Source organism: Nerophis lumbriciformis, linkage group LG17, assembly GCF_033978685.3.
Source record: "Nerophis lumbriciformis linkage group LG17, RoL_Nlum_v2.1, whole genome shotgun sequence".
Taxonomy (NCBI): Eukaryota; Metazoa; Chordata; class Actinopteri; order Syngnathiformes; family Syngnathidae; genus Nerophis; species Nerophis lumbriciformis.
Genome location: NC_084564.2, coordinates 39,454,550 through 39,467,034, shown reverse-complemented (window position 1 = coordinate 39,467,034; position 12,485 = coordinate 39,454,550). Strand labels below are relative to the sequence as shown.

Sequence of the window (12,485 nt, the reverse complement as noted above, 5' to 3'; positions counted from 1 at the left end):
CCTCTCTGCTTTGTAAATCTCGGGTCATGACAAGGTCTTCCTGTGGCTGTCCAATAGATCAGGGAAACCGACACCTCCACGTCGCATCCCAGCGCACACATTGGAGTTTTACAAGCGGTTGGCCTTTTGCTTGATAAGAACAAAGACGGCTTTTGTCTTCTCGCAGGGCAGCCTGAACTCATGGGAACACAAGTTGTGTGATAACTTACATACAATTATTCTGACATTTTATATTCTAGTTTCTTCAAAATAACCACCTTTTGCTCCGATTACTGCTTTGCACACTCTTGGCATTCTCTCCATGAGCTTCAATCACACCTGTGAAGTGAAAACCCTTTCAGGTGACCACCTCTTGAAGCTCATGGAGAGAACGCCAAGAGTGTGCAAGGCAGTAATCAGAGCAAAGGGTGGCTATTTTGAAGAAACTAGAATATAAAACATGTTTTCAGTTATTTCACCTTTTTTTTTGTGAAGTACATAACTCCACATAGAGACTTAAAGAGGGACTTCCTTTTATTGTCAGTCAAATTTGAACTTTACAGTCCAGATAAGAACGAAATGTCGTTGCATAAACTCGTTGTAGTGCAGGATAAAAGAGCAATAAGGTGCAGATATAAATACATAGATTACTGTACAGATACATTTATTGCACTTTTGCAATATATTTATCTTGCAAAAGATAAATATATTGCAAATATATTTGATATATATATATATATATATATATATATATATATGTATGTGTGGGAAAAAAAAATCACAAGACTACTTCATCTCTACAGGCCTGTTTCATGAAGGGTTCCCTCAATCATCAGGAGATTTTAATGGGAGCATTCACATACCATGGTTTATATAGGGCACAGAGTGGGTGGGTACAGGCTGGCGTAGGGGCGTGGTGATTGGCTCATGTGTTACCTAGGAGGTGTTTCCGTCTGTGGCGGCATGCTGATACAATTTCGCTGCGCTTGTTGAGGGATGACAGGTCTGGACGGTATATAATAAACAGTTTCGACCCCCGGACAGAGCGACCCCAAAACCAACAAAGGCTGCAACTGCCGCAAGAAACCTGATTGCCCTCTCAACGGGGGATGCTTACAAACATCAGTTGTTTACCAATCTAAGGTAACACGCAAGGACATTAACACATCCGACACATATGTAGGATTAACCGAGGGAGAGTTTAAAACCAGATGGAACAATCACAAGGCTTCTTTCAGGAACCAAAACCTGCGGAATACCACAGAACTCAGCAAACACATTTGGGACCTCAAAGACAATAATGTTGAATATTCAATAACATGGCAAATTCTTGCATCCAGCACACCTTACAATAGTGGTAATAAAAGATGCAACCTATGCTTGAAAGAGAAACTGTTTATTATTTACCGTCCAGACCTGTCATCCCTCAACAAGCGCAGCGAAATTGTATCAGCATGCCGCCACAGACGGAAACACCTCCTAGGTAACACATGAGCCAATCACCACGCCCCTACGCCAGCCTGTACCCACCCACTCTGTGCCCTATATAAACCATGGTATGTGAATGCTCCCATTAAAATCTCCTGATGATTGAGGGAACCCCTCATGAAACAGGCCTGTAGAGATGAAATAGTCTTGTGATTTTTTTTCCCACACATACATATATTGCGCTCTACTACGGTATCGAGCACTATTTTTTGGATAACCTTATTAAGACATATATATATATATATATATATATATATATATATATATATATATATATATATATATATATATATATATATATATATATATATATATATATATATATATATATATATTGCACATATATTTATTGCAAATAAATATATTGTGTGTTGTTTGGGGGTTCACCTCCCAGCTTTTCTGGATGAAATGAAATTCTTTTTTTCCAATCATTTTGGAACTTGCAAGCGTACTTCTTCTTCTTACTCGTCGTCGCCATGTCTCTTCTTCGTTCTTCTGCTTCGTCTCCTTCTTGTTGTGCGTGCGGTTGTGCACTGAGCTCCAAAAGCCGTCGATGTTATCGTAGCGTCCCGGAAGAGTTAGTGCTGCAAGGGATTCTGGGTATTTGTTCTGTTGTGTTTATGTTGTGTTACGGTGCGGATGTTCTCCCGAAATGTGTTTGTCGTTCTTGTTTGGTGTGGGTTCACAGTGTGGCGCGTATTTGTAACAGTGTTAACGTTGTTTATACGGCCACCTTCAGTGTGACCTGTATGGCTGTTGACCAAGTATGCCTTGCGTTATCATTAAATCAGTTAAAAGATGCAATGTATCTGCATTTCTTGACATCTTTGAGTAAAGACCATTGTTAAACCCGTCCAACGCTACATTATTATGTGACTAGGCCGGCACGCTGTTTATATGGAGGAAAAGCGGACGCCTGGACAGCATGCGGCTGTGAAGGGGTGAATTTTTCAGGTGAAGTGAAGTGAATTATATTTATATAGCGCTTTTTCTCTAGTGACTCAAAGCGCTTTACATAGTGAAACCCAATATCTAAGTTACATTTAAAGCAGTGTGGGTGGCACTGGGAGCAGGTGGGTAAAGTGTCTTGCCCAAGGACACAACGGCAGTGACTAGGATGGCGGAAGCGGGGATCGAACCCGCAACCCTCAAGTTGCTGGAACGGCCACTCTACCAACCGAGCTACACCGCCCCAGGTGAGAGAGGACGTTAAAGGCAGTGTCTTAAAGGCACGCCCCCAATGTTGTTGTCCGGGTGGAAATCGGGAGAATGGTTGCCCCGGGAGATTTTCGGGAGGGGCACTGAAATCCGGGAGTCTCCCGGGAAAATCGCGAGGGTTGGCAAGTATGACCCCCGGGAACTTGGTGCTGCTTACTATCTCCACTGCTGTGCCGTTGATGAAGAGTGGAGTGTCTTGAAGTCGACGACTATCTCCTTGGTTTTGTTGACGTTCAGGACCAGGTTGTCGGTTCTGCACCAGTCAACCAGATGTTTTGTTTCACCTCCTCCCTGTAGTCCATGTGTGTTCATTCATAGTTTGATGCCTTCAGTGACAAATCTACAATGTAAATAGTCGTGAAAATTAAGAAAATGCATTGAATGGGAAGGTGTGTCCAAACTTTTGGCCTGTACTGTATGTTCTAAGTACAAACCCCGTTTCCATATGAGTTGGGAAATTGTGTTATATGTAAATATAAACGGAATACAATTATTTGCAAATCATTTTCAACCCATATTCAGTTGAATATGCTACAAAGACAACATATTTGATGTTCAAACTCATAAACATTTTTTTTTTTTTGCAAATAATCATTAACTTTAGAATTTGATGCCAGCAACACGTGACAAAGAAGTTGGGAAAGGTGGCAATAAATACTGATAAAGTTGAGGAATGCTCATCAAACACTTATTTGGAACATCCCACAGGTGTGCAGGCTAATTGGGAACAGGTGGGTGCCATGATTGGGTATAAAAGTAGATTCCATGAAATGCTCAGTCATTCACAAACAAGGATGGGGCGAGGGTCACCACTTTGTCAACAAATGCGTGAGCAAATTGTTGAACAGTTTAAGAAAAACCTTTCTCAACCAGCTATTGCAAGAAATTTAGGGTTTTCACCATCTACAGTCTGTAATATCATCAAAGGGTTCAGAGAATCTGGAGAAATCACTGCACGTAAGCAGCTAAGCACGTGACCTTCCATCCCTCAGGCCATACTGCATCAACAAGCGACATCAGTGTGTAAAGGATATCACCACATGGGCTCAGGAACACTTCAGAAACCCACTGTCAGTAACTACAGTTGGTCGCTACATCTGTAAGTGCAAGTTAAAACTCTCCTATGCAAGGCGAAAACCGTTTATCAACAACACCCAGAAACGCCGTTGGCTTCTCTGGGGCTGAGCTCATCTAAGATGGACTGATACAAAGTGGACAAGTGTTCTGTGGTCTGACGAGTCCACATTTCAAATTGTTTTTGGAAACTGTGCACGTCGTGTCCTCCGGACCAAAGAGGAAAAGAACCATCCGGATTGTTTTAGGCGCAAAGTTGGAAAGCCAGCATGTGTGATGGTATGGGGGTGTATTAGTGCCCAAGACATGGGTAACTTACACATCTGTGAAGGCGCCATTAATGCTGAAAGGTACATACAGGTTTTGGAGCAACATATGTTGCCATCCAAGCAACGTTACCATGGACGCCCCTGCTTATTTCAGCAAGACAATGCCAAGCCACGTGTTACATCAACGTGGCTTCATAGTAAAAGAGTGCGGGTACTTTCCTGGCCCGCCTGCAGTCCAGACCTGTCTCCCATTGAAAATGTGTGGCGCATTTTGAAGCCTAAAATACCACAACGGAGACCCCCGGACTGTTGAACAACTTAAGCTGTACATCAAGCAAGAATGGGAAAGAATTCCACCTGAGAAGCTTCAAAAATGTGTCTCCTCAGTTCCCAAACGTTTACTGAGTGTTGTTAAAAGGAAAGGCCATGTAACACAGTGGTGAACATGCCCTTTCCCAACTACTTTGGCACGTGTTGCAGCCATGAAATTCTAAGTTAATTATTATTTGCAAAAATGAGTTTGAACATCAAATATGTTGTCTTTGTAGTGCATTCAATTGAATATGGGTTGAAAAGGATTTGCAAATCATTGTATTCCGTTTATATTTACATCTAACACAATTTCCCAACTCATATGGAAACGGGGTTTGTACAAGTTTTGTGGCTCCTGTACGTAGAAAGCACTAATAGTAATGGTTGTGTGTCCAAGGTGGGGAAGCCAAGCAGGAGCAAGCACAACATCCTCCCCAGCGGCAGCTTACAGTTTGTGTCCCTCAGCAAGGAAGACCACGGCGAGTGGGAGTGTGTCGCCACCAACGTGGTCACGAGCATCACTGCCAGCACCAGGATCCTGGTCATTGGTACAAGTAGCCGTCACATTTCTCTCACCATTTTAATTTTCCACTTCACTCTGCCGCGCGGTTTGTGTGCTCCCCATGTAGAGCGAGCAAGTACACATCTCTTAATCTTCTCGCCTCTATCCAATTTGGCCACGGGCGTCATTAAAATTTCATTTAATCTTCTCTGTAATAGCTTTATAAGCTTAATTTGGAGGCTGGGTGTGTAATCACAGCGTGGCGCTCATTGCCAAACACTTGTCAGAGGAGCTTTTGTCTGACCACTCCCTGGACCAAGGACATCTTTCATACGCCGTGGATCGGAAGTCCGCAGCCTCAAACATCAAAATAATTTGACTAAATACAGTGACTTTGCCTTTCAATAACCACAACACTCCAGCAACCCCTGAGAGGGACAAGCAGTAGAGAATGGATGGATGGATTATTATTCATTAGTCCCTACAACAAATGATGTTGCTAAATACTTTCTGTTCTAAATTGTGTACAATAAACATACCGTATTTTTCAGACTATAAGGCGCACTTAAAATCCTTTCGTTTTCTCAAAACTCGACAGTGCGCCTTATAACCCAGTGTGCCTAATTTATGGAATAATTTTGGTTGCGCTTACCGACCTTGAAGCTATTTTATATGGTACACGGTATAATGACAAGTGTGACCAGTAGATGGCAGTCACACATAAGAGATACGTGTAATCCAATCCACTTTATTTATATAGCACATTTCATCAACAAAAATGTTAACAATGGTGCTGCACAAAAATATTAAAAATAAGATCCAAATACTATCCTTAGCGCCACCAATGACTGAATAAAAACAAAATAAATAAATATTTAAAACAAACGCGACCCCGAAAGGGAAAAGCGGTAGAAAATGGATGGATGGAACAATATAAAAGACAAGGAAACAAATATTTTACAAAAAAAAAAAAAAAGTACATTTGTAAATGTACTTTAATTTGTGTAGACTGCAATATGACTCAAGTAAACAACACCAACATTTTATATGTTCCTTTGAAAATATAGAACATTACACACGGCGCTCAAAAATCTATATGTTCACTATATGGCGCACTTAAAATCATTTCATTTTCTCAAAACTCGACATTGCCAAATGTACGGAATAATTTTGGTTGTGCTTACCGACCTCGAAGCTACTGTATTTTATTTGGTACATGGTGAAATGATAAGTGTCACACATAAGAGATACGTTTAGACTGCAATATGATGGCAGTCAAACACAAGAGATACGTGTACACTGCAATACGACTCAAGTAAACAACACCAACATTTTATATGTTCCATTAAAAATATAGAACATTACACACGGTGCTCAAAAATCCATCAAAATGTTTTAGTAGGACTTTGGTAAGTTATGAAGCCACACCGCTTGATGGATTGTACTGTGCTTCAACATAGGAGTATTAATATGGTGTGTGTATAAGGTAAGACATATTATCTGGCGTTTTGTTTCACTATATTATGCAAAAGCAACTTTTCTTACCTTCTGGTACCTGCTGATCTGTATTTGGGATCTGCATAAGTCCTGAAAATGTGCGCGCATCCGCCTTTGTAGTCCGTGGCGATAAGCTTCTTCTTTTTCTCTATCTTCTTGTTATGGGACATTCATCCTCCACTGTTGCCATTTCTAATATAAAGTAGTGTAAAGTTCTTACTTATATCCGTCAATAAACTCGCCATGAAAGCGCTAAAACATACCGGTGTAGTGAGTTTACATTATTCACCCAAGGAACTTTAGTTATTACAGTTTTGGTCGGACGGTTTTTCACGGGACACTTTTCCGGCGTTGTTGTTGTTGTTTCCGGATGAGGAGATGCTGCTCCGTTATTGATTGAAGTAAAGTCTGAATGTCATTAAAACAGTTAGCTCCATCTTTTGACACTTCTTCCACTCCCGTCCTTGCACGCTACACCGCTACAACAAAGATGACGGGGAGAAGACGCTGTCGAAGGTGAGCCACGTGAATAAGACCCGCCCATAAAACGGCGCATCCTGAAGAGACTGTCAGAAAGCAACTTGAAGATGATGTGTAAAACATCATCTATGCAACATTTTGACCAAAGAACCACCATCACATGTTATGTAGACCACAAGGAAGTCCGGTGCAACTATGGTCCGGAAAATACGATATATGAACTGTCTAAATCAGACCTGGTCATGCTGCGTCCCTGTCCGGCCCGCGTGAGGCCAATCATAAATTACAAAATAAATTTAAAAAAGTAGCTATCTCGAGTGTGCAATACAACGGTGCTGCTTTTGTTTTGAAAAGCGTTATTTGTATCACTTCCGTGTGGACGTATGCTCGTGCGCGATTGTGAGTGAATGTGAACAGCTGCAATCACAAATTACAAAATAAATTTAAAAAACATCTATGTCGTGCGTGCAATACAACTGTGCTGCTTTTATTTTGAAAAGTGTTATTTATGGGCGTATGTTCGTGTGTAACCTGTGAGTGAAGGTGCACAGCGACAAGTGATGTCCGGTTACCCCCGAGACGCTAAAAAGAGAAAAGTTGATGAGGAATGGCGTGTTTTCAACAAGACATGGACTGCCAAGTATTTCTTTACAGAAATTAAAGGTATTGTCGGTGTGGCCCTCCAGCAGTGCTCGGGTTGCTCATGCGCCCCCGGTAAAAATTAATTGCCCACCCCTGGTCTAAATGATTAGGTACACCTGCACAGCATAATAAGATGTGCAAAGAAGTCTGCTTTGTAAGGGTGTAACGGTACGTGTGTTTGTATTGAACCGTTTTGGTACGGGGGCATACTTGCCAACCCTCCCGAATTTTCCGGGAGACTCCCGAAATTCAGCGCCTCTCCCGCAAACCTCCCGGGACAAATATTCTCCCGAAAATCTCCCGATTTTCAGCCGGAGCTGGAGGCCACGCCCCCTCCATCTCCATGCGGATCTGAGTGAGGACAGCCTTTTTTTTTTATGACGGGAGGACCACAGGGTGACAAGAACTAAATCATCCAGACTAGAGATACATTGTATTATTATGTTTATCTTACCTAAAAATAAATATATTTATTAATTTTTTATTAAAAAACTAAATACATTTTTACTATATTTTGCTAAAAACATCAAAATTAATTGTATTTTTATTTGTATTTTTTCTGACTCCTTATTACATCCAGCCATAGAATTATACATTAAAATAAACATATTGGAAATAATTAATAATTAAATGATCATAATAATTCATTTAAAATGACCATATATAATTATTAAAATAATTGCTTGTTTATCAACAACTTTAGCATTTTATTCATCACATTTTGAAGCTCTCAGAAGCCAAGTTATGTTATATTCCTTAAGATTTATTTATGCAAGTTTGAAGTATCAATGATCTAAACACAGTTTTGTTTGCATATTTTCAGGATGTAGATATATATATATATATATATATATATATATATATATATATATATATATATATATATATATATATATATATATATATATATATATATATATATATATATATATGTATGTATATATATATATATATATATATATGTATGTATATATATATATATATATGTATATGTATATATATGTGTATATATATATATATATGTATATGTATATATATATATATATATATATATATATATGTTTGAAATACTTGACTTGGTGAATTCTAGCTGTCAATATACTCCTCCCCTCTTAACCACGCCCGCGCCCTCAACCACGCCCCCCCCCCCCCCCCCCCCACCTCCCGAAATCGGAGGTCTCAAGGTTGGCAAGTATGTAGGGGCGGTTCGGTTAGGAACGGAGGTGCACCGAACGAGTTTCCACACTGTGACGTAACATTATCAGGTAATGAGAAGAGACCTTTATTTTGAAGGCGAGTTCCTCCCTCCTCTAGCTTCCTGTAGTCTCTGCGCGACAGTCAGACGCTCACTGGTTTACACACGAGACAGATTTATGTGTTTCAGCGCTCCAAGTTTGTTGTTTCTTCCCACAAAGTGCCTTGGAAACATTGTCTGTAAGTCCTGTCTCTGTTTTATGAGTAACATGAAGACGCTGTGTGCGCGTGTAAATGTAGAAATAGTACTATGCGACGATAGCTTGTTGCTACTTAGCATGTAGCTTCTTTGCTGCTAGCTCACTCCTCTAAGGGAGGGTGCAATGTTTGTGTCTTTCTTCCTCAGTAGATAATATACAAACCCTCGTTTCCATATGAGTTGGGAAATTGTGTTAGATGTAAATATAAATGGAATACAATGATTTGCAAATCATTTTCAACCCATATTCAATTGAATGCACTACAAAGACAACATATTTGATGTTCAAACTCAGAAAATGTTATTATTTTTTGCAAATAATAATTAACTTAGAATTTTATGGCTGCAACACGTGCCAAAGTAGTTGGGAAAGGGCATGTTCACCACTGTGTTACATGGCCTTTCCTTTTAACAACACTCAGTAAAGGTTTGGGAACTGAGGAGACACATTTTTGAAGCTTCTCAGGTGGAATTCTTTCCCATTCTTGCTTGATGTACAGCTTAAGTTGTTCAACAGTCCGGGGGTCTCCGTTGTGCTATTTTAGGCTTCATAATGCGCCACACATTTTCAATGAGAGACAGGTCTGGACTACAGGCAGGCCAGTCTAGTACCCGCACTCTTTTACTATGAAGCCACGTTGATGTAACACGTGGCTTGGCATTGTCTTGCTGAAATAAGCAGGGGCGTCCATGGTAACGTTGCTTGGATGGCAACATATGTTGCTCCAAAACCTGTATGTACCTTTCAGCATTAATGGCGCCTTCACAGATGTGTAAGTTACCCATGTCTTGGGCACTAATACACCCCCATACCATCACAGATGCTGGCTTTTCAACTTTGCGCCTATAACAATCCGGATGGTTCTTTTCCTCTTTTCCGTCCACAGTTTCCAAAAACAATTTGAAATGTGGACTCGTCAGACCACAGAACACTTTTCCACTTTGTATCAGTCCATCATAGATGAGCTCAGGCCCAGCGAAGCCGACGGCGTTTCTGGGTGTTGTTGACAAACGGTTTTCGCCTTGCATAGGAGAGTTTTAACTTGCACTTACAGATGTAGCGACCAACTGTAGTTACTGACAGTGGGTTTCTGAAGTGTTCCTGAGCCCATGTGGTGATATCCTTTACACACTGATGTCGCTTGTTGATGCAGTACAGCCTGAGGGATGGAAGGTCACGGGCTTAGCTGCTTACGTGCAGTGATTTCTCCAGATTCTCTGAACCCTTTGATGATATTACGGACCGTAGATGGCGAAATCCCTAAATTCCTTGCAATAGCTGGTTGAGAAAGGTTTTTCTTAAACTGTTCAACAATTTGCTCACACATTTGTTGACAAAGTGGTGACCCTCGCCCCATCCTTGTTTGTGAATGACTGAGCATTTCATGGAAGCTGCTTTTATACCCAATCATGGCACCCACCTGTTCCCAATTAGCCTGCACACCTGTGGGATGTTCCAAATAAGTGTTTGATGAGCATTCCTCAACTTTATCAGTATTTATTGCCACCTTTCCCAACTTCTTTGTCACGTGTTGCTGGCTTCAAATTCTAAAGTTAATGATTATTTGCAAAAAAAAAAATGTTTATCAGTTTGAACATCAAATATGTTGTCTTTGTAGCATATTCAACTGAATATGGGTTGAAAAGGATTTGCAAATCATTGTATTCCGTTTATATTTACATCTAACACAATTTCCCAACTCATATGGAAACGGGGTTTGTATATTATCCTGTGTTGTTTGCAACCATTCCATATGTAAATCTTATTTATGTGTGGCTTTGAGTGTTACATGGGCTATTTACATCACTTTATGAACACTGTTTACATGCTATTGTATGGGCTGTGTGTGCAAACATGTTATACAGCAAACATTTATAGAAATGTAGTTACTTAGTAGTGTTTATTTGACATATATTTTGTGTCTCTTTATACAGTTTTGCAAATAAATAAAGAAGAGAAGTAGGGATGATGTTTGATAAGAAATTATCGCGTTCGAGCCTATTATCGAATCCTCTTATCGAACCGATTCTTTATCGATTCTCTTATCGAGTCCAGATAGGTTGTTGTATATGGAAAAAAAAAACACAATTTTTGGTTTAACAAAAGCTCACTTTTATTATATAAGAAAAAAATAAAATCTAATAAATAAATAAATATTGACTGTTACCCCCCTAAAAAAAAAAAAAAAAAAAAAAAAATATTGACTGTTGTTACCCAAAGTATATTAAGTGGGATTTTTCAGAAAAACAAATATATACAGTAACACAAAAATCACTATAGGTGTATAAATAATAATATAGTGTTAAATAAAATCAGTCCCTTTGGCACAAAACTGAAAATACTGTAATACAGCTCTCCAAAAAGTGCACTTCTGCTGCTATTTGACATAACTGTTTGTTATGATGCTTTGACATTTTTGCACTTTATTTCTTTATTGAAAGAAAATTCTATGAAGAGAAAAGTTGTTTGCAAATGTGGTTACAATGTTAAAAAATGAAAAGTTCAAGCTAAAAAAAGAAATGCACTTTAGTTAACATTATTTCTTTATAGGGGGGAAGATGTGATGTTATGAGCTAGGGCAGGGGTCGGCAACCTTTACCAGTCAAAGAGCCATTTTGACCAGTTTCACAAATCAAAGAAATCAATGGGAGCCACAAAAATCTTTCGAAATTTTAAATGAAATAACACTGCATACAAATTTTTTTTTGTTGCTTTGTGCTATGTTTAAACCAAAGGTCTCGAGTTTTGTATGTATGGCGCTTGACAGTGACATACTTGTCAACCCGGAAGAGTCAGGGCTGCATGGGATTCTGGGTATTTGTTCTGTTGTGTTTATGTTGTGTTAAGGTGCAGATGTTCTCCCGAAATGTGTTTGTCATTCTTGTTTGGTTTTGGTTCAAAGTGTGGCGCATTATTAGTAAGAGTGTTAAAGTTGTTTTATATGGCCACCGTCAGTGTAACCTGTGTGGCTGTTGACCAAGTATGCCTTGCTGTGACTCACGTGTTTAAGTAGAAAATGCATACAACAAAAGGCTGGGCTGGCACGCTGTTTGTACAGATTGTAGAAGGCGCTGAATGCTGTACCATCATGGCACGCCCCTATTATTATTGTTAGGGTGAAAATCGAAGAATATTAATCCCAGGAGTTTCTGCGAGAGGCACTGAAATCCGGAAATCTCCCGGGAAAATTGGGAGGGTCGGCAAGTATGCAGCTGAGCCGCATCAGAGCGATCAAAGAGCCGCGGGTTGCCAACCCCTGAGCTAGGGAATATAACAACTACACTACCCAGCATGCAACGGGAGTGACGAGCATGTGCCGAAGCCCCGAAAAGTGTTGTTGCATCTCGCCAGCCGGCAGCTAAGAATGAGGTTATGAGCACGCTGTGAAAGTAAACGTCAAGAACTCAGCCAACACGCCTCGTCTGCATTATTTATAATTAGACAGACAACACATAAACAGTGTGATATTGTTTTGTTTACAAGGAAAGAAAAACAAAAGTTAAAAAAGGGAGATATGTAGTATATATATATGTATGTGCTGCGGTTGCTTTAAGAACGTTGCGACAGCTG

General features: G+C 39.9%; 1 protein-coding gene across 3 annotated transcripts in view; it reads left to right on the top strand.

Moving 5' to 3' along the window:
- The window catches only part of igsf9ba (immunoglobulin superfamily, member 9Ba), a 337,710-nt gene that overhangs the window by 236,000 nt on the left and 89,225 nt on the right, over nucleotides 1–12,485 (top strand). For all 3 annotated transcript variants that reach the window (XM_061973182.1, XM_061973181.2, XM_061973180.2), the window contains exon 11: nucleotides 4,738–4,888. In XM_061973182.1, coding sequence (XP_061829166.1) covers nucleotides 4,738–4,888 — 151 coding nt within the window. The remainder of the gene's footprint in view (nucleotides 1–4,737; nucleotides 4,889–12,485) is intronic.